This window comes from Suillus plorans, assembly GCF_016647745.1.
Source record: "Suillus plorans strain S12 chromosome Unknown HD556scaffold_105, whole genome shotgun sequence".
Lineage (NCBI taxonomy): Eukaryota > Fungi > Basidiomycota > Agaricomycetes > Boletales > Suillaceae > Suillus > Suillus plorans.
The window spans coordinates 10,948-28,391 of NW_024537489.1; the positions used below are offsets into that span (position 1 = coordinate 10,948).

Consider the following 17,444-nt stretch of genomic DNA (forward strand, 5'->3'; position numbering starts at 1 on the left):
CCCAATGTTATCCGACGCTAACCCGCCAACCTGACGTTTAGGCCGCATCGGCCGATGCAAATTTCCGCGCACTCGTCCTTCCCGTGTCTTGTCCTGTCTTGCTAGCCCCACTAGGTGCGTAGTTCATTATTTCACACATTACTCACGTCGTAGCAAGCGCTATTACATGTTTTCCCATAGTCCGCAGCGCCTCATGTTTATTTACATGTACTTCGGATCCGAAATCATCGGCCGCTACCTTCGCCTATGGGTTCCGCATTTCTACGTACTTACATATATATTGGACTGACCTCGAGCATTATTCATTATCCAAGTAGAGGGGAGCAGTTCCCCGACGCTTAGTGGTCAAACCCGATATTTCGTAGTTCTTAGTTGACATTGCGAATATCATCGTTCCTTCACCGCCCGTATCGGTCATTGTTATTATTGCACACACCGCTCGCTCTTCCGACGCTCGCTATAGCGTTACTATTAGTTTCCGACACCCCGAACCCGAACCCGATAACCCGAAAACATCGGACCCGACGCTTTTGCATCGGACATCGTAATTATACCTTTGGACATTGTTTCCCGCGCTTGGACTATTGATCACACATCACTCACTTACCCCCAAGACTATTCCCAGACCGCAGACCCCTGGGTCGAATGCACTTGTCAGGCAAGTATAGCAGACTAGGCAGTGCAAAGACCACAACACAAATATATCAGTCAGGAGCTTTGTTTGTTCCTCTCAGTATTGTAGTTTCTACATCGCGAGAATCAGATTTGCAATCCGTCATCTCGCAGTATCGAGAACACCAGGAATTCCTTGAGCATAGCCAGGCTGATGCTCTCACAATACTAAATGAGAATCATCAGAAAGAACTTGCCAAGTCCCAGGTAGAGTTCTATCCCCATGATATCCATGATGTTGACATCCTGACAGATGGTGTTGGGTCTACATAATGCACAACAGGAGGCGCGCACGGAACGAGATATACTATTAGCTGAAAAAGACGCTTTATTTCAGTCCAAGGCTGTTAAGACCGTGCACAAAGGGTAGGACTGATTCCGAGGGGCTTGGCTTCAGCTCGTGCGCTGCGCCCCTTACCCGAGTATGTGCCCTTAACTTCAGAATGAAGTCCGGAGAAAGTCCAGTGAAGTCCGAAGGACTTCCGGAGAAGCGTGGGAAACTTCGGAAGGACTTTCCGGACGAGTGCGGGAAAGTTCCGGAGGAACTTCCGGAAATTACAATGGAGTTTCGTCCTGACAGGGATATGTGTAATGGCTACTCAGGACAAGTCCTGAGTAGAAGGAAACAGAGGAAAGGCTGCAAGGACAAAGTCCGAAGCAGAATAGGTCCGGAGGACCGTGGGAAAGTTCCGGAGGAACTTCCGGAAACTTGGAGGATCGGAGGAATGGTGGATCGGAGGGTCAGAGAAGCGGAGGAGCGGAGGAGCGGAGGAGCGGAGCTCCGGCCTAGGGAATTCCTCCCTAGGCCTGAGATGGATGATTACTAAGTCAGAGGAATAGAACTGTTATGAGGACTTAGTGTGAAGACTAGTGCGAGGACTAATATGTGTATGATATTCAGACTGAGGAAATACAGGAGTATCTACTGGGGTTTATATACTAGAGGCAAGTCTGTGCAGATCAGTAAGCAGAGGGGTAAGGCTATGTACGAGCATGTGGAAATGTATTAGAAAATAAGACGGATCATAGGAAATGAACTTGGAGATGAAATGAGGTACGGAAAATGAGGAAGTCTAACTGAAGAAGGAACATACAAAGGGATAAGGCACAGAAGATAGACGCGGGTCGGATCCGGATGTCCGGAGATGAATGCGTGATAGGTCTGGGTCTGGAACGCAAGGAAGATAGAGGTGGGTCGGATCTGGATGTTCGCAAGTCCGGAGACAGGTGATTACCATAAGGGGATGGGCGCTGATTTAAGGTTTGGGTTCGGACATGACAGATAGGTCGGATCCGGAGATCCGGAGATGTGGATATCAGATCTGGCATCCGGATATCAGATGCAGGAGTACAGGGATCCGGACGGATAGAGGATTGGGTCTGGAGACATGGACAGGAGGTCCGGAGGTCCGGATGAGGCGTGGGAACGTCGTCGGATGTTGATCCGGAATGCGGGATATGACACTCACAAAGGTTCTGATTCCATTGCAGACAACAACTCCAAGAGCAGCTCGATTGAAACGCAAATCCCATGAGCCCCCTACTGAGAACTTCACTAATGTCCAGCGCCAAAATAATAAAGTATGTCATTTCCTGACACAAGTGACATGGCTAATAAAATGCCAGGCCAATGTTCGGGAGCTGTTTCACATGGTATTCAATTTTGCAAAAGATGATGAGTATATGCTTCATGTCACTGCATCGTGTGAAGCCATATCGTCTTTTACACGCAGACTAGGCATGGGCCCTGACCCTCTCAAATTGCACTGGGATATGATGACCACACACAAATCTCAATGGAACCAAAAAGTAATCAATATTCTCTGTTCGCAGTAAACTTGCATGTTTGAGAAGAGCCAATCAGTCTCAAGATCTCGTCAATCCATCATAGACGATATCACAAAGAAGTTTCATCAATGTTGCAATTCCTGGAGAAAAGCCCAGCCGCATATGCTCAGCAATGGCGCTCATGAAACTATGCAAGAAGTAGGAGATCGACTCGTGGATCAGACCAACGAGCGATTGCGGGTCACTAGGGTTCTCACTCACAGGGCAACAGTTAGTCATCTTTCTGTTACATGCCTTGAAGAATGCTAAGTTGCTTTCCAGAAGTTCGAAACTCATAAGAAAGTCACGTCGGTTCTCCTAAGTGACAGGATAGCCACTAGAAAGGACAACCAGGCGGTATGGGCATATCTACAATCTCTTGTGGAGATGCTTGGCAAAGATGGCATGAGCTCTGATGAGAGTGAGCATGAAGATGGTGAAGTCCAGGTATTTCGGCTGAAGAAGATGTTGTGGAGGGCAGACATCAACCACGAGATGCATATCATTGATCAACAATGGTTGGCGGGTGCCGCGAACTTCACTCCCCGCAGAAGCAAACCTGCAAAGCGTTTTTGCAATGCGATCCAGGAGTCTTCTCGCCCAGCAGTTGAAGGCTTACCAAGGGTGTTATACAATTCATCATGGCTGAATGACCAACTTCCTTCGTTCACAGTATCTGACAAGAAACTCCAGAGGATGGAAATTATTGTTTCCCCCCAGTGATATGAAATACGCGATGTGCCTTAGCCTTAGCCTGGATTTGTTTCATTTGTTTGATGTGTTGTACTGATAGGTTGTATCGTGTTGTAATACCTGCTCTTGTATGTGCCTTCTTTTATTCCCAATATTCTCCTGCACTGTCCTGCTATGTAACAACATTACCTGCTGAGTCTCATTCCATGGGCAGCTCGGTTCATGATTACCACAAGCAGGCGCTGATGCGATCAGCGGGGTTTGTTTTGTAGTCATTCACTATATCACATGTGTCCTTTCTGATTTGAATGTTAAGAAGGAAGGTAATGATATGTAACTAATGGGGGTAGCCTGATTGTGCATCCTTGCTCGGCATCATAATCCGCGAGGCACCGTCACTACTCATTTCTCATTTCTGGATGATAGGTATCCTCAGCTATACATTTGTGTGAAATCTAGTACATCCTCATCTCAGATGTCAATTTGCCAATGTCTCACTCTGTTGGATATCCTCCTGGCATTCCAGCAAGGGTGCTTACTGTATGATGCATGCATTAGACTGTCACAGCATCAGGTTCATGAACTCACCTCTCTCACAAATCAACAGAGGTTCTAGCTTCACGCTTGGAACTGTTTCGAGGGCAAATAATCCGCATTTCATGGTGTTCCAAATGTGTTGTGCTACAGGTGAGATGACATTGTCGTCGGTGCAACACTTAATGAACATGATCAATATAGACTGTGAAACGAATTCACCGCCATACATCTTGTCTGTCATTTGTTTTCAGGTTCTCTGCACCCTGGGAGTGATGCTTCGACATAATGTCATCAACTTCAATGCCCAACAATGCACCCTCGAGTGCTGCATAGATGCGCTGGCGTAATAGGTCAGTAGTCGGATGCCCCTCTTCACAATGACGATGGAGATACTTGTTTATTGCCTTCTGTAGGCCGCGAACAAGTTTTTCTTTCTTCAAAGACAGGTGCCCCACAGCCTGACTGCCGCTGATGTCAACGTTGGCCATCGAGATCTGCGCCTGAAATGCCTTGAATACGGTAAGTCTAGGAGCCTGTCAGCGGAACTATGTTGCTAACCTCATCGCCCGCTACATCAGGACTTTGACTAGAAATATCTTGTGCACTTCCCAATGTCCTGCCAGGTGATTTGGGTTTGTCAATGGACATGGCAGATCCCATCCACATGACTTGTGTGTCTAGCTGGAAAGGATCAGTTAAGTAGTTACTTCATTATGAACATGCCATCTTCATTTACCATTTCCTGTCCCAAATGAGCATTGCACTCGTTGAAATACATGGCAAACCTCCTCATTAGAGGTGCTGTGATTGGCTCCAGATTTTTATTGCTTGATGCCTCGACAGGTGGCAAGGGCCAAACATATGGATTGAAGCATTTGCTACGGACTTCAGTGGGTTTACTGCAAGCTGAAGTTAGTGTAGACAGCATGAGTGAGTTGTGGGATCATAAAATTCATGTAACTCTTAAATCGTATGGTTTGCAGGCCGTCTAGAAGTTCATCTCGTAATTCTACAATTGTATTCCCTTGGGATGAAATGTTTCTGGTTTTCCCCCTCTCTGCAGGTGAGAAACTCTGGCTTATCCCTCTGGTTTTTCCCTCTGGTTTTTCCCCTCTGTAATTAAGTGATTGATTTTAAAGCCTACAAAATATGTTCAGTTCTGCAAACAATAAGCTTCTGCAGAACAATTACTTCGAGCAACTTAAAGCAAGGCCCTCTTCAATCCTGCTAGTTTATTTTGCAATGGGAAATGTGATAAGCCATATCTCTGGTCGGAAATCCGTTTGTCATGAGGTCTGCTCCATATTTATTCTGTTTGGTTGTAACTTACATTTCTTATATACAGTCTCGGGGTACCTTGTCGACAACCACCCCCTCTTGGACGGTGAGGCCTTCATATGCAGATAGGCACCCACTAACTGCTGATTTGTAGGACATCACTCTAGCAAAAGCACCCCTGAAGCGTAAATTTAATTTTGATGATGACTTGGCATCCCCACGAAAGCGACACATCCTGGAATCTTATTCCACTGGCGACATAAGCCAGGTTGTCGCCACGGTACATTCCAATTTCTAATATATGCATCAGTGCTTGAGCAATTTTTAGCCCAAGATAAATCGTCACAACACTGACTTTACAAGCCCCTCGGCCAAGCACTTGTACAGGGAGGCGGTACGGAAAGACCTCACATATATTTGGCTCTGCTGATCTCGACCCTAGTCCGACACTTTCTTGAAGCACAAGGCAGATGCTATACTAGATCCCTTTTCAATCAAACATGTCAAGCTTTATGAGCCTTGTAGCACCCCGGCATTCATACGGTCTTTACCTGCTGAGATCCTCATTACTATCATTGCTCTTCTGGGAATGCAGAATCTATGCTATGTTACTCAAGTTTGTTCTCTGTTCAGAGAAATTGCTGGACCCCTCTTCTTTGCCAACCGGAGCTTCCCAACATCACCGCAAGATATGTTTCACATTTGTGTAGACTCCTACAATTTTGATGTGTTGCTTACTTGGATACATATGGATACCTTTCGTCCTCCACATATGATGTTATGTTGGTCAGATCCTGATGTGTGTTCCACGCAGCTCTCTGCATTTTCGCACTTTCTCCAGTCTGTCCCCCACAAATCCATATGATATATCATACTTTTCTGGAATTTCGACATTCTTGCTTGCTCACTTCTCCCTCAAATTGTTACAGTCTTCGAGACCATCCATGCCTCTGGCTGCAAAGATCTAATGTGTATGGGATTTTACGGCCACATTGGCTCATTGTCCATCACTGGACTCACCCAAATCCAGGGGCATGTGAGCAGGAACCACCTCAAAACCTTTGATGCATCATCACAGGCATTATTTTCCCCAAAACTCCTCCCTTTCACAATCCAGACAATCCGCTGTTCCCGTTTGGAAAAGCTCTGACTTAGTTCCATCAAGCTCAGTCCTTCACACTGGGACAAACTGCTGTGGCATTTAGCCATCCCAACGCTCGTCGAACTTCAAGTTGATGCTGATTGCGCCCCATCCACGCTCATTCGCTTTCTGGCCCATCACCCTGGCGTTGACGTACTTAGTGTCATTCTGCGACCTGGCTGTGCCTGGAGGATGCACTGAGTCAACGCTCCTTTGGCATTATTGGTATCCATGCTAGATGGGCCTTTGTCCCATGTCCTTCCAGTCCTTCGGAGTCACCTTAAACCTCCCACCCTCGCCTACCTTGCTCTCTCATTGCAAGCTCATGACGCTTCTCCTGACTACCTTACCACCATCTTACAATGTGTCGGCTATTGTAATAGCATTAGATACCTCGATCTTTCCCTGCCTCCGCAGAGTCATTCTCATTTGGCAATGGTTTACCCAGGTACCCAGTCAGCAGTTGATGTCGAACACCTGGTGATCTCCTCGGACGCTGCAGGCTCATGCTCTGCCTCGGCGGGAGATGAATTGGTACGGTTTTGTCAAAGCACTATTTCAATACTTCAATACTGATGGTGGCTCCAGGCATTATCTGCTTTGTGGATTGAAGCATTTCCTCTAGTCAAATGTGTCAGTATGCGAGGCTGCTCCAACCATATTGCTGAGTACCTTATCCACAGTATGCGCAAAATTGCTGCTGCTGGTGTTGAACTGTCTGTGAAACTGCATCCCAAAGATTCCTAGTAATTCACGGTTTGTTACGCGCCCACCAAACTTGTCCATCCTGTACGATACTTACAAAAATGTTATGTATCTATGTATCTATGTATCTATGTATTCCATATTCCATCCAAAGGGATGCACATGGCGTCGACGCAAATTCCATTTGCGGGTGTTTGGCTCTGTCCCTACAATAGAATCTCCTTGCAATTGTCATTTTTCAATTGACTGACACACCAGCCGGCAATGCCCGCCAAAAATTCACATCGGGCGCTGAGTGCCCAATTCTGGCGGAGCTTGATTATGTAGTCATTCACTATATCAGGTGTGTTCTTTCATTACTTATTTCTTTCTTTTCCCCATAGTTCTTAGAAATAGCTAATTATGTTGATTCAAAGTTCGTCTAATATAGCAATACTATGTACTTATTTATGTTGAGCATTCCAGGAGATTTGGTGCTTGCCAACAAGCCGAACATGACAGTATTGTACACTCCTTCTTGACGAATGAAATGAAAGTCAGTCCATAATGGTATACATGAGCAGCAGCCGCATTGCAAATGTCGGATTCGGCCCCCCTGTAAGTGCCCTCCGCCGACTTAATGCCAGTGCTAATTTTTTTGCTATTGCCATTCTTATAGGACCAGAATCCCAGCAAAGCCAGTCGTGCATGTTGTGAAGTTTGCTAGATGCCTAGCCGAATATTCCTCTGCAAATGTGCCCAATGCTGCGAGGTTGGAGCTGACGGAGTGCCTAGTAATCCTGGTGGCAAAGAACTGCCCGTCATGATGAAGCATGTGCATTCATTGCAAGCTGCCAACATTGCTTCTTCACCCCGTGAAGCTTCTCGTTCACGTCGCATCACAGATCATCAAGCACCATCCTTCCAACCTCTGGCTCACCCAACACATTCACCCGCAACATCGACACCAGTAGACGACATCGCCACTGAACTATTTGCCATCACCCTAAGCAACAACAAGGCCGATCCAGATAGTCATAGCAAACTCTGGGTTTCCCGATCAGAAGTTCAACGGGATAAGGGCAAAAGCTACTCTCTGGATGCCACAGCTAATCTAGTGTCTGGACTCACTTTGGATGATACGCAATAAGCATCATCATAGCTGACATCACCACACTTCGAGCTCTCTAACTTAGTTGTTTCTTAGACATATTGCTCGTGCTCTCCAGGCTGCTGAAATGTGGCGTGTGTCAAGAGCTCAAGTAACCTTGAACATTGTGGAGTCGCAGATAGCTAGAGCTTGCACTCAAATTCTCTCTGTGACTTCTCATGATGTGCTACGTCTGATACGAAATGAGCTGACTCAGATAACTACAACCCTCAAAAAAGTCAAGTACAAGGTCTCTTCTGTCATTTCTTGCAGAAGTCGGCTAGAAGCTTCTTGCGATGAAATGCATAGATTGCTCATCAACAAAGAAGATGAATTCCTTGTATCCACCCAACCGTACGAGTTTGATTCTTGTGAGTTCCATTCATTTCCTCCCTATGTTCCTCCGACTAATGTCCCATGAAGCACATCATTACAATTTGTCAATTGACTACTGTGACGAGGTCGCCCAATTATCCCTCTTTTTAGGGGCAGTCTCTGTTGTCATTTTTGGTATCGGTCGTAGACACAGGGAGTTCCTCATGGGAGTTCTCTCCTTGATTTTGAGTCTTGCGATGGAGGCACAGAGCCCTCATTCTGAGTCTCATTGTCTCAACACTCTTGCTCAGATCCCGCGATCTATGGAATCCGCGCTTTCACACTTCAAGCTCGACGGCCAGACCACCACTTATGCAGTCTGTCCGGTGTGCAATTGTACTTACAGCCGATGGCAGACCTCAATTCAAGTCACTCGCGATACCCTGCAAAGTGTCTCAACAAACCCATACCAGAGGGTGATCCTTGCGACGAACCGTTGCTGCAGCGCTCCGCTGACAGCCAATTCAAGCCATTAAAAACATTTATTTATCACCACTTTCATGACTACCTTGCTGGATTGCTGTGTCGTCCCGACCTGGAGGCCTTGATGGATAAGCCTTGATTTGCTAGCATCCATCGGGAGTACACCACATGTTGTCAATGATGTTTGGGACGCGAGTTTCTTTCGTACCTTCAAGGGTCCATCTGGCCAGTCTCTATTTATCAACAGAGGTGATGAAGGCCGATACGCCTTCACACTCAACGTTGATTTTTTCAACGTTGAAGGCAATCGTCAGCGAAATGCATCAACATCCACAGGCATTATCTCATGTGCATGTTTGAATCTCCCCCTCGATATCCGGTACAAACACAAGAACATGTACCTAGCCAGAATTATTCCTGGACCTTCGGAACCTTTGGGAGATGAATTGAATTTCTTCCTCGATCCTGTGGTTGACGATATGGTTGAAAGTTGGGAGCGTGGGATACATTATTGCCGCACAGCTCTTAACGTTTGCGGTCGGGTTACACGCAGCGCCATAGCATGTCTAGTATGTGACCTCCCGGCGGCAAGAAAGACCGCTCAGCTAGCCGGTCCAACAAGCCATTTTTATTGCAGTGCCTGTCATTGCTGGCACAGGTCAACCTGCAGTCAAACAGATATTGAGTCTGAAGATTGGAGACTTCGGGACAAGGACGAAGTGTGTCGCTATGCTGAGCTCTGGAAGAATGCCGGAACTTCAGCTGAGCATAACAAGTTGTTTGCATCACACAGAGTATGGTGGTTGACACTCTGGAGGTTGTCATATTGGGATCCCTCTCGTCAAATTGTCATTGACGCCATGCATTGCCTGCTGGAGGGTCTCGTGCACACTCATTTTCGTGAATTTTAGGCCTCACATCTGACCTCGCACATAGCAAGCCTGATGTTTCCTCTGCTTTTACTTATCCCTTCCTTGACGTTGAGCTCAACAAACCTCAAGACTTCCAAGAAAAAGACGTTAGAATTGTCAAAATAATTCAAAGTCTCATTACTGAAGCAGTCCCCAACCTTGAGGGGAATGACCCTCAGCTTATCGAGGATCACCTCACACAGTTAGAGAGAAAACTGTCGAACAAGACGGTCGCATCCCTTCAGTTCATGTCAGTAGGGTTGGGCATTGCGCCAGACGTCCCACACCCTAGCAAAAAGGTGTTCAAGCCCCATTGGGTTAGAGCGCTCATCAACTGGGTAGGTGTTTTACTCTATCAATGTTATTGTACCCTCTTAAGCTGCCTCTGCATAGCATTGGACTCAACCTTTTGCTGCTGAGCTGTCAAAATTGCGGATCACTACCCCAGAAGTTATGCAATGCATTACTGATGTCATTAGGACAACGGACACACCATCCTCAATCAGATCAGTCCCCCATAACTTCGGCGACACAAAAGCTGGAACCCTCAAGGCTGATGAATGGTGCACATTAACGACACTATACTTACCCATAGCTCTGGTTAGCTTATGGGGTGAGGGATCCACCCACCACACCTCAGAAGTTGCAGCCAGTCGTCATGCTATCCTTGATCATATGATGGCCCTCGTGTCCACTGTCCACATTGCATGTCAATGATCTATGACAACGGCTCGAGCAGACGCATACCGTGGATACATTGTCGACTGGATGAGGGACTTACAGGTATTACTTCCACATGCACGCCATCGCACAAATGGCCATATGGCATTGCATGTCTGGGACTACTTGCAGCTCTTTGGTCCTGTGAGGTCATGGTGGTGCTTCCCATACGAGTGTCTCATCGGGCAGTTGCAGCGGTTGCCCAACAATCACATTTTCGGTATGATTTTAACTTCTGTATCAATGAACTTGTCTTCTTATGTTGACTCACGCAGGTCAACAAGAATCAACTCTTCTCCACTCATACATCAAGGCTGCAAAACTCAAATATTGGCTAAACCGACCTTCTTGTCCTCCTGTGTTTAGGGAGGTGAAGTCTCTATTTGACAGATTTGTGTCTCCCTTAGTTGATGCTAACTCTATTCTTGCGCCCAAAGATCACCATGCACCACAACAAGTTCTTCCAGACGACCTTCAGCAACTGACTCAAGTTCGGCGGGCAGTCTTACATGCTCACTCACTCCACGAGGGAACCATCTACACCCATGATTCCACCCATGTGGGCAACAGCCTGATCCTCTATCATCCCGACGGCATCAGGAACGTGCAACCAACACCAGGGATCATCAAGTACATTTTTGAGATGGAGCAAGTAGTGGGCTTTGGCGTACGGTGTTACCTCCCTTTATACTCTCACCCCAACCCTTTCCGCCACTACCCTCACTTACCAGCTCGTTTATATTCCTCAGCGCTCGCTGACCATCTTGAAACTGTCAAGCCCAAGTGGGTAGTATCCCATTTCGCATGTTGGAACTTTTCTCCACAGCACATTGTTGTGTCTTTGTGTCAGGTATGTCCCCTCCCCTTTTTTCCTGTGTTATGTCTCACAATGTATATAGGACTGAATCAGATAATGCTTTCTCAACACACAGAAAGTGGAATAGTCCCGACTCACGTGGGAAGGGGATCTGGGAAATTCTGGACTGAGTCTCATTCACTATAAAAGGCCCCAAATGTAATTTCTGTTTTTTTTCTCTTCTTCCTCCTTTGGAATATATCACCACGGTCCGGTTTTTGCCGTTAGTCATTTGTACATACATACATACCCACTATACATACCCATTATACCCCAGGCTGTACTACACATTATGAATGTTATCCCCAACCTTGCAGTGCCTGCTGAAGGCACCCCTACCGCAGAACCAGTAAGGCATCCTATTGCGGAAGGCTCCTATCTAGCTCCCAATGACATCATTGATACTCCTATTAAACGGGACAGCTCCACCATGCTGCCCTTTATGACTCTTACATGGTGCCATGTTGAAACTATTAATGCTATGGGTAAAGAGATGAAAGGTTATTTCATTGGCCCGATGCCAGTTGGGGAGTTTCTCCAGGAATTTCTCCCAACTTCTCAGATTCCCGACTATGATCCCTTGTCCTTCAATTTTGTTGTTGGCGCATTCAGCGACATGATTTCTGTTAAAAATGAGGAACATGCCTACAAACCCTTCGTGAGTACCCCCGCACATATGACAGTGAGGTTATTGACAGCTTAACCTAGATTAACACCATCACACCTTTCGCTCCTCAATTGTCATTTGTTGACATTCACAATCACCCAGACACACAAAACTGCTTGAAAATAGATTCAGTGGTGTTCAATATCAAGCCAGACGTCTGCGTGTATCCCGATGGACGTGAACCTTCATCGCACAACTGCAATGTTTCTGCAACAGAAATAATCATTGAATTCGAATGGTCAAACTCCCACGACGCATTCTGCGACCCTTCTGGAGTTAATAGTGTTATATCCTGCACAGAGAAGGGTATGGACACGCTGGGTCAAATAATGAGCTATACTGCAGCTCAGCTCGGTACCCAGTTCCATACCCACACATTCTCTCTCCTGATCGTGCGTGATCACGCTTGCATCATCAGATGGGATAGGGAGGGGGCTATCGTCACTAGTGCCATCGACTACAACAATGAGCCACACTTGGCTGATTTCTTTCATCATTACACACAAGCATCACCTGAAATGTGTGGCGTCGATACTTCCATAATGCTTGCCAGTGACGAGGAGGCTTCCATCACAAGGTCATCGCTAAATATTCCCAATACCACTTGTATGCTCAAAGTCAATGTCCCTAATGCTGAGGGCTCTGGCTCGCTCACATTGATCTTTCCCCAACCTGCTACAAAATCTCATTCACCTATTGGCCGCTGGACACGTGTGTGTCCTGCATTTGACCTTGTCAACAAGAAGGTCGTAATGTTCAAAGATTCCTGGCGGGTATCATTACCCGATGTCTTGCCGGAAGGCGAGACTTACAAATTGTTGAAGTCGCACAAGGTTTCCCATATCGCAAACTGCATCGCATATCATGATGTACCCCCTTCTATCCCTCAGCAATCTACTCAGACTGCTAAGTTCAGATGCGCTCGATGGGCAAGTCCCCACTTACCTCTCACCCCGCACACTCTACACCATCTGGTTCTCGATATTGTGGGCACAAAATTGACTGACTTCGAGAGTTCTCATTAACTTGTTAAGTCTGTGTGTGATGCACTGATTGGTATGTATTTATTTTAACTTCACATTATCTTATTCATGATCTATCAATGCAGCTCATAAGGACACATTTGAACTTGCAAAGGTATTACATCAGGACCTTAGTGTTGGAAATGTTGTCATCTACAAAGGGAAGGGCTACTTAATTGATTGGGACCTATCAAAGCTAGTTAACATTCAAGGTCCCCGACAAACAACACACACGGTGTGTTTATTCTATGTGCTTTACATCATGTACTAATTTTGCTATGACTAAGGGAACCTGGCAATTCATGTCTGCGTACCTCATCGAGCATAAATATGCCATACATACGGTCAAGGATGATCTCGAGTCCAGCTTTTATGTTGTTCTGTGGACAGCTCTTATGTACAAGGAGACTTGCATGGATGTCCTTTGCAGGACATCACTCATCACACAGCTCTTCGAAGCCTCACCCGGATCAGCCTCAAAAACAGATTGGCACATCGGGAGAAGTACCCTTCCCAATGTTATGTATATCGACTGCACACCGCTCGACAGTCTTATCCACGATCTTGCCAAATTCTTCTCGCATCGGTTTCACGCATTGTTGCCCTCGTTTCTCCGGCTTCAAGTACTACACGGATCACTGAGCATCAGCAAATGGTATTTGACAAATTCCAGCTTGTGTATGAGAAAGCGGTGCAAAAAATCCCTGTCATACCAGAGTTTTTGATAGCTTCACATGAGATGATGACGGACTCCCCTGTTTACAAGAAGAACATGGGTATGAAGGTCCTGGACTTGCATGATGCTGTGGTAGGCATTTTCAACAAGTACCTCAATTTATCTGGTTGGCCTGCCAAAGATGGTGCTGTGCTGCAAAAACTTCAACGGGAGGAGAAGTACAAGCCAGTCTTAATCACAAAGTCTCAGTCGTTATTCGCCTCAGGGGTAGAAGTCACTCTGTCTGGCAAGAGGCGTAGACTAGATAATGCGGACACTGACGATGGTGATGACCTCAGCTCAATGACAAGCCTGGATGCACTTACATCCCTTAATCAATCTCACGTATAATGTTAAGTATGTATGTCGTGTAACTTGCCTGCCACTGTATTGTTCACAAATCTGCATTTCTATGAGTACCTAATGTCAATGCCGATATGAATACTCAATGATTGCCTGATGAGTGCCCAATGAGTGCCCAATGAGTGCCCAACAAGTGGCCATGTCATTTTTCCCGTGCTAAAAGTTCACATTTTACCTATTCATTTTATCTTGCGAAAAATTTCATTGTGCCCGCAATTGGAAAATGTTCATCGTTACTTGATATTTTGAAGTACATTTTCCCACGTTCAAAACTTTATAATTTACATTGCTCAAAATGGTGCGCAAAATGTAGAATTTTGCCTAGGATTTTGGCACTCATCAGGATTTAAATTTTTTCCTGTGTCAAAATGTATAGTAAAAATGCCAACTTTATCACTAACATTTTGAAACAAATCTTGCATGGTGAAAAACTCCCAAACCGCCGGTGTGTGAGATGCGGTCATCCCTATCTTAATATTGTGTACTCTTCGACAGATCACCCATCTAGAACGGCCGGCGGGAACGGCAGAATGGTAGGGTATGCCCTACATCATTGCATCTAGAGATTTGAGTCAGGGAGGGTCCTGAGACTATATAGTAATAGTCCTACTCAATAACGATTTTATTTGACCATTTTATTTCGTAAGCATGATTAGTGCTGCCGTGGTTCGGTCCAGAACCACGGTCCGAACCTGACCAACGGTCAGGTTCTTCCTTGGTTCGGTCTGTGGTCCATGAATTGGGGCGGACCGGACCTGAGTGAGGTTCACGGTCCACCATTTGCCTGAACGGTTCTATGTTGGTTCGAACCTTCCCCGAACCGGTCCGAACCCCGAACCGCGAGAAGTTCTGTCGCATTGTCGAAGCGTGTTTTGACACTGCCTTTGATGATTCGCCTTGGCCTCAAGGATTCTCGAGCTTCGATACTTACTTGTTTCCATCAAATGCAGAGGCTCATTGACAAGGTAAGTCATGATATGCACTGTTCAAACTGAACAGTATGAGTGTTGTGCTCATAATGACCATGTTCTCGCCCAGATCCTTATCATACCAACACCCTACGATGCTATTACAATCCTCCACCGGCTGTTTGTCCACCGGCTGTCTGATTTGCTTGCACATAAAATGTGCAAGCCTCAGCAGGTAAGCACTATATTCAACATGGCTCATTCAGACTCATGCGCTGTCAATGCTGACGGTTCTCTCAAGGATGCCAAGGACATTGTCTTCTACCACGATCCCAATGATTCTGTCCCCCTTGACACCACGTCCTCTGCCCCCCAGCCATCATCATCTACTAATCCTCCTCAGGATGCCTTCTCTATGCTACTGAATACTGGGCGCAAACCAACACCAGTTACAGCTGGTGCTCGACGATCCATTCGGACCTCTAAGCCATCTGCTCGCCTCCGGGATGCTGAGAACATTTATTCAACCTCGACCTCCACCAGCTCAACAAACCGCAAACGTGCATTGTCTAGCGCTACTGAACTTCAACTTCAACCGGCTCACAAAAAGGTTTTATCATGTCTATTATCAGACGAGGATAGCCTTGATGACGACGACGCTGGTCATGACACCGATCCTTTGGAGGACCAGCCCGTGGAGGACCAGCCCGAAGCCGAACCTGAGGATGCCATCCAAGCCACTTTGCCGAAGACTGAACGCACCGCTGACATTCGCACTGTCTTCACTCGCCATGAAACACACTGGGTATGCAACCCTTGCAAGTATGTAAATTAGAACTGCGTGTATTGTGTTCTGCTAATGTTTGGTAGGGACGCTGGTGAACCTGAGAGTAAGCATGTCTTTCGAGGAGGTATCTCTACACTCCGCACACACATCAGTCGGTATGTTCTTTCAATGTCATCTCTTACTTTTGCTGATATCTATTAGTAAAAAAAATCACTTTCAATTCTACAAGGCTCGCTGTCAAGCGGCAGGGATTACTATGCACCCTTGTGCCATTCCGACTAGCGAGGATCAGGCTCTGTAAGTTTCAGCTAACGTTTTGCATCAAGTGTTGCTGAATCATTGACAGTTCCAGACAATCCACCCTTGATACGATCCTCGTCACCAAGGTGCCTATATTTACCAAGGAAGGACTCCTGGAGTACATAATGGAACTTATTGTGACCGAAGACGAAGCGCTGCAGCTGGTCGACAAACCAGCCTTCCGAAACTTACTTCGCTATGTTCGGCCTGGCCTTACTGAGAGAGACATACCTCACCGCACCAAGCTTACTGAGACCATCAAGGCACGCGCATTAGCTATAGTCGATGTCATACGCGAACGTCTCGCAAAGGTCGATAGCAAAGTTTCCATGATGTTCGACTCTTGGACTTCGATTATCAGCGACCCATTTTTCTCCGTCACTGGCCATTACATTTGGAACCCGGATGATAAACCCCTGCAATGGGAGTTACGTCGTGAGCAGCTCAGTTTCGAACACATTGAGGGCGATCACAGCGGGCAAAATATAGCTCGTATGCTTATTAACTCAATTGACACATATGATGTCCGAGCTAAGGTAAGGTCTGGCCTCTTCTATCTAATGGTAAAGCTAATGGTTTGCTTCGTGCAGGTTGGATGGATGACTTCCGACAATGCCAGCAACAACGATACGGCAATGAAGGAAGTTGCTCGCGAAATCGATCCAGAAGGTGTCCGATGGATACCTGCCACACACCGCATTAGATGCCAGGAACACATCCTGAACCTTGCGGCACGACACTTTGTAGATGCAGTTACGAAGAAGACCCATCAGGCGCTTGATAAGGGAGATGATGCTGAACTCGACATCTTAAACAAGGAGCTTGCAACCTTGGAAGTTAACAGTGACCGTGACCGCGAAGATGAGTTCAACACTGGTGATTCGCTTGGCAAAGCGCTTGCACTTATAGAGCAGGTACATTATTATCCTTATCCTTATCCTATGCTCTTACTGATTGAGATTGTTAGATACGAAAATCGCCTCAAGCTCGTGCCTTCTTCAAGAAGGCCTGCAAAGAGGAGAACGTACCCGAGCTGGAGTTATTGCAGTGGATCAGAACTCGTTGGGCTTCCTTATACAAATGTCTTGACCGCATGCTACTCTTACGTCGGGTACGTTTTTTTTCTATTCAGTGTTTGTGAATCTGATATTTATATTTTAAACAGGCCGTCAACCGTTTCACCAATCTCGCTGACGAAAGCAAAGAAGTGCCAAATCTTCGTAACAAGTCTTACGATGATTTCAAGCTCGGCTGGAGTGACTGGAGACACCTCGGACTCGTTCATCAAGTCCTGAAGGAGCCGGCTACCGCCCAGCAAACTTTCTCCTCCGCGAAACACCCTACTGCGTGGCAAACGATACCTACATTGGAGTGCCTGGCTGACCGGTGGCAAGAGATGGCCAATGATATACAGT

At 46.4% G+C, this 17,444-nt stretch overlaps 8 protein-coding genes across 8 annotated transcripts; 7 read left to right on the forward strand and 1 right to left on the reverse strand.

The window, feature by feature from the left end:
* Positions 1-2,121: 2,121 nt before the first annotated feature.
* Positions 2,122-3,222, forward strand: HD556DRAFT_1450435 (uncharacterized protein; the record flags this gene model as incomplete). The annotated part of the gene is made up of 4 exons (XM_041307761.1): positions 2,122-2,253; positions 2,299-2,497; positions 2,564-2,730; positions 2,782-3,222. 4 exons carry the CDS (start codon positions 2,122-2,124, stop codon positions 3,220-3,222), a joined length of 939 nt encoding a protein of 312 aa, XP_041153154.1.
* Positions 3,223-3,686: 464 nt separating this feature from the next.
* Positions 3,687-4,507, reverse strand: HD556DRAFT_1314040 (uncharacterized protein; the record flags this gene model as incomplete). The annotated part of the gene is made up of 5 exons (XM_041300880.1): positions 3,687-3,730; positions 3,781-3,907; positions 3,957-4,262; positions 4,288-4,410; positions 4,466-4,507. 5 exons carry the CDS (start codon positions 4,505-4,507, stop codon positions 3,687-3,689), a joined length of 642 nt encoding a protein of 213 aa, XP_041153155.1.
* Positions 4,508-4,878: 371 nt separating this feature from the next.
* HD556DRAFT_1450437 (uncharacterized protein) lies at positions 4,879-5,872 on the forward strand (the record flags this gene model as incomplete). Its single annotated transcript, XM_041307762.1, has 5 exons — positions 4,879-5,022; positions 5,075-5,113; positions 5,162-5,287; positions 5,336-5,401; positions 5,450-5,872. 5 exons carry the CDS (start codon positions 4,879-4,881, stop codon positions 5,870-5,872), a joined length of 798 nt encoding a protein of 265 aa, XP_041153156.1.
* A 507-nt stretch (positions 5,873-6,379) lies between these two features.
* HD556DRAFT_1450438 (uncharacterized protein) lies at positions 6,380-6,895 on the forward strand (the record flags this gene model as incomplete). Its single annotated transcript, XM_041307763.1, has 2 exons — positions 6,380-6,682; positions 6,737-6,895. 2 exons carry the CDS (start codon positions 6,380-6,382, stop codon positions 6,893-6,895), a joined length of 462 nt encoding a protein of 153 aa, XP_041153157.1.
* Positions 6,896-7,399: 504 nt separating this feature from the next.
* HD556DRAFT_1450439 (uncharacterized protein) lies at positions 7,400-7,982 on the forward strand (the record flags this gene model as incomplete). Its single annotated transcript, XM_041307764.1, has 3 exons — positions 7,400-7,450; positions 7,512-7,550; positions 7,605-7,982. 3 exons carry the CDS (start codon positions 7,400-7,402, stop codon positions 7,980-7,982), a joined length of 468 nt encoding a protein of 155 aa, XP_041153158.1.
* Positions 7,983-10,733: 2,751 nt separating this feature from the next.
* Positions 10,734-11,255, forward strand: HD556DRAFT_1216865 (uncharacterized protein; the record flags this gene model as incomplete). Its single annotated transcript, XM_041296704.1, has 1 exon — positions 10,734-11,255. A coding segment is annotated over one exon (522 nt), but the record flags the coding sequence as incomplete, so codon positions are not given.
* Positions 11,256-11,748: 493 nt separating this feature from the next.
* On the forward strand, positions 11,749-12,959 carry HD556DRAFT_1249387 (uncharacterized protein; the record flags this gene model as incomplete). The annotated part of the gene is made up of 2 exons (XM_041298842.1): positions 11,749-11,925; positions 11,976-12,959. 2 exons carry the CDS (start codon positions 11,749-11,751, stop codon positions 12,957-12,959), a joined length of 1,161 nt encoding a protein of 386 aa, XP_041153160.1.
* An 85-nt stretch (positions 12,960-13,044) lies between these two features.
* On the forward strand, positions 13,045-13,366 carry HD556DRAFT_1213926 (uncharacterized protein; the record flags this gene model as incomplete). The annotated part of the gene is made up of 2 exons (XM_041296632.1): positions 13,045-13,191; positions 13,244-13,366. Coding segments are annotated over 2 exons (270 nt in total), but the record flags the coding sequence as incomplete, so codon positions are not given.
* Between the last annotated feature and the right edge of the window lie 4,078 nt (positions 13,367-17,444).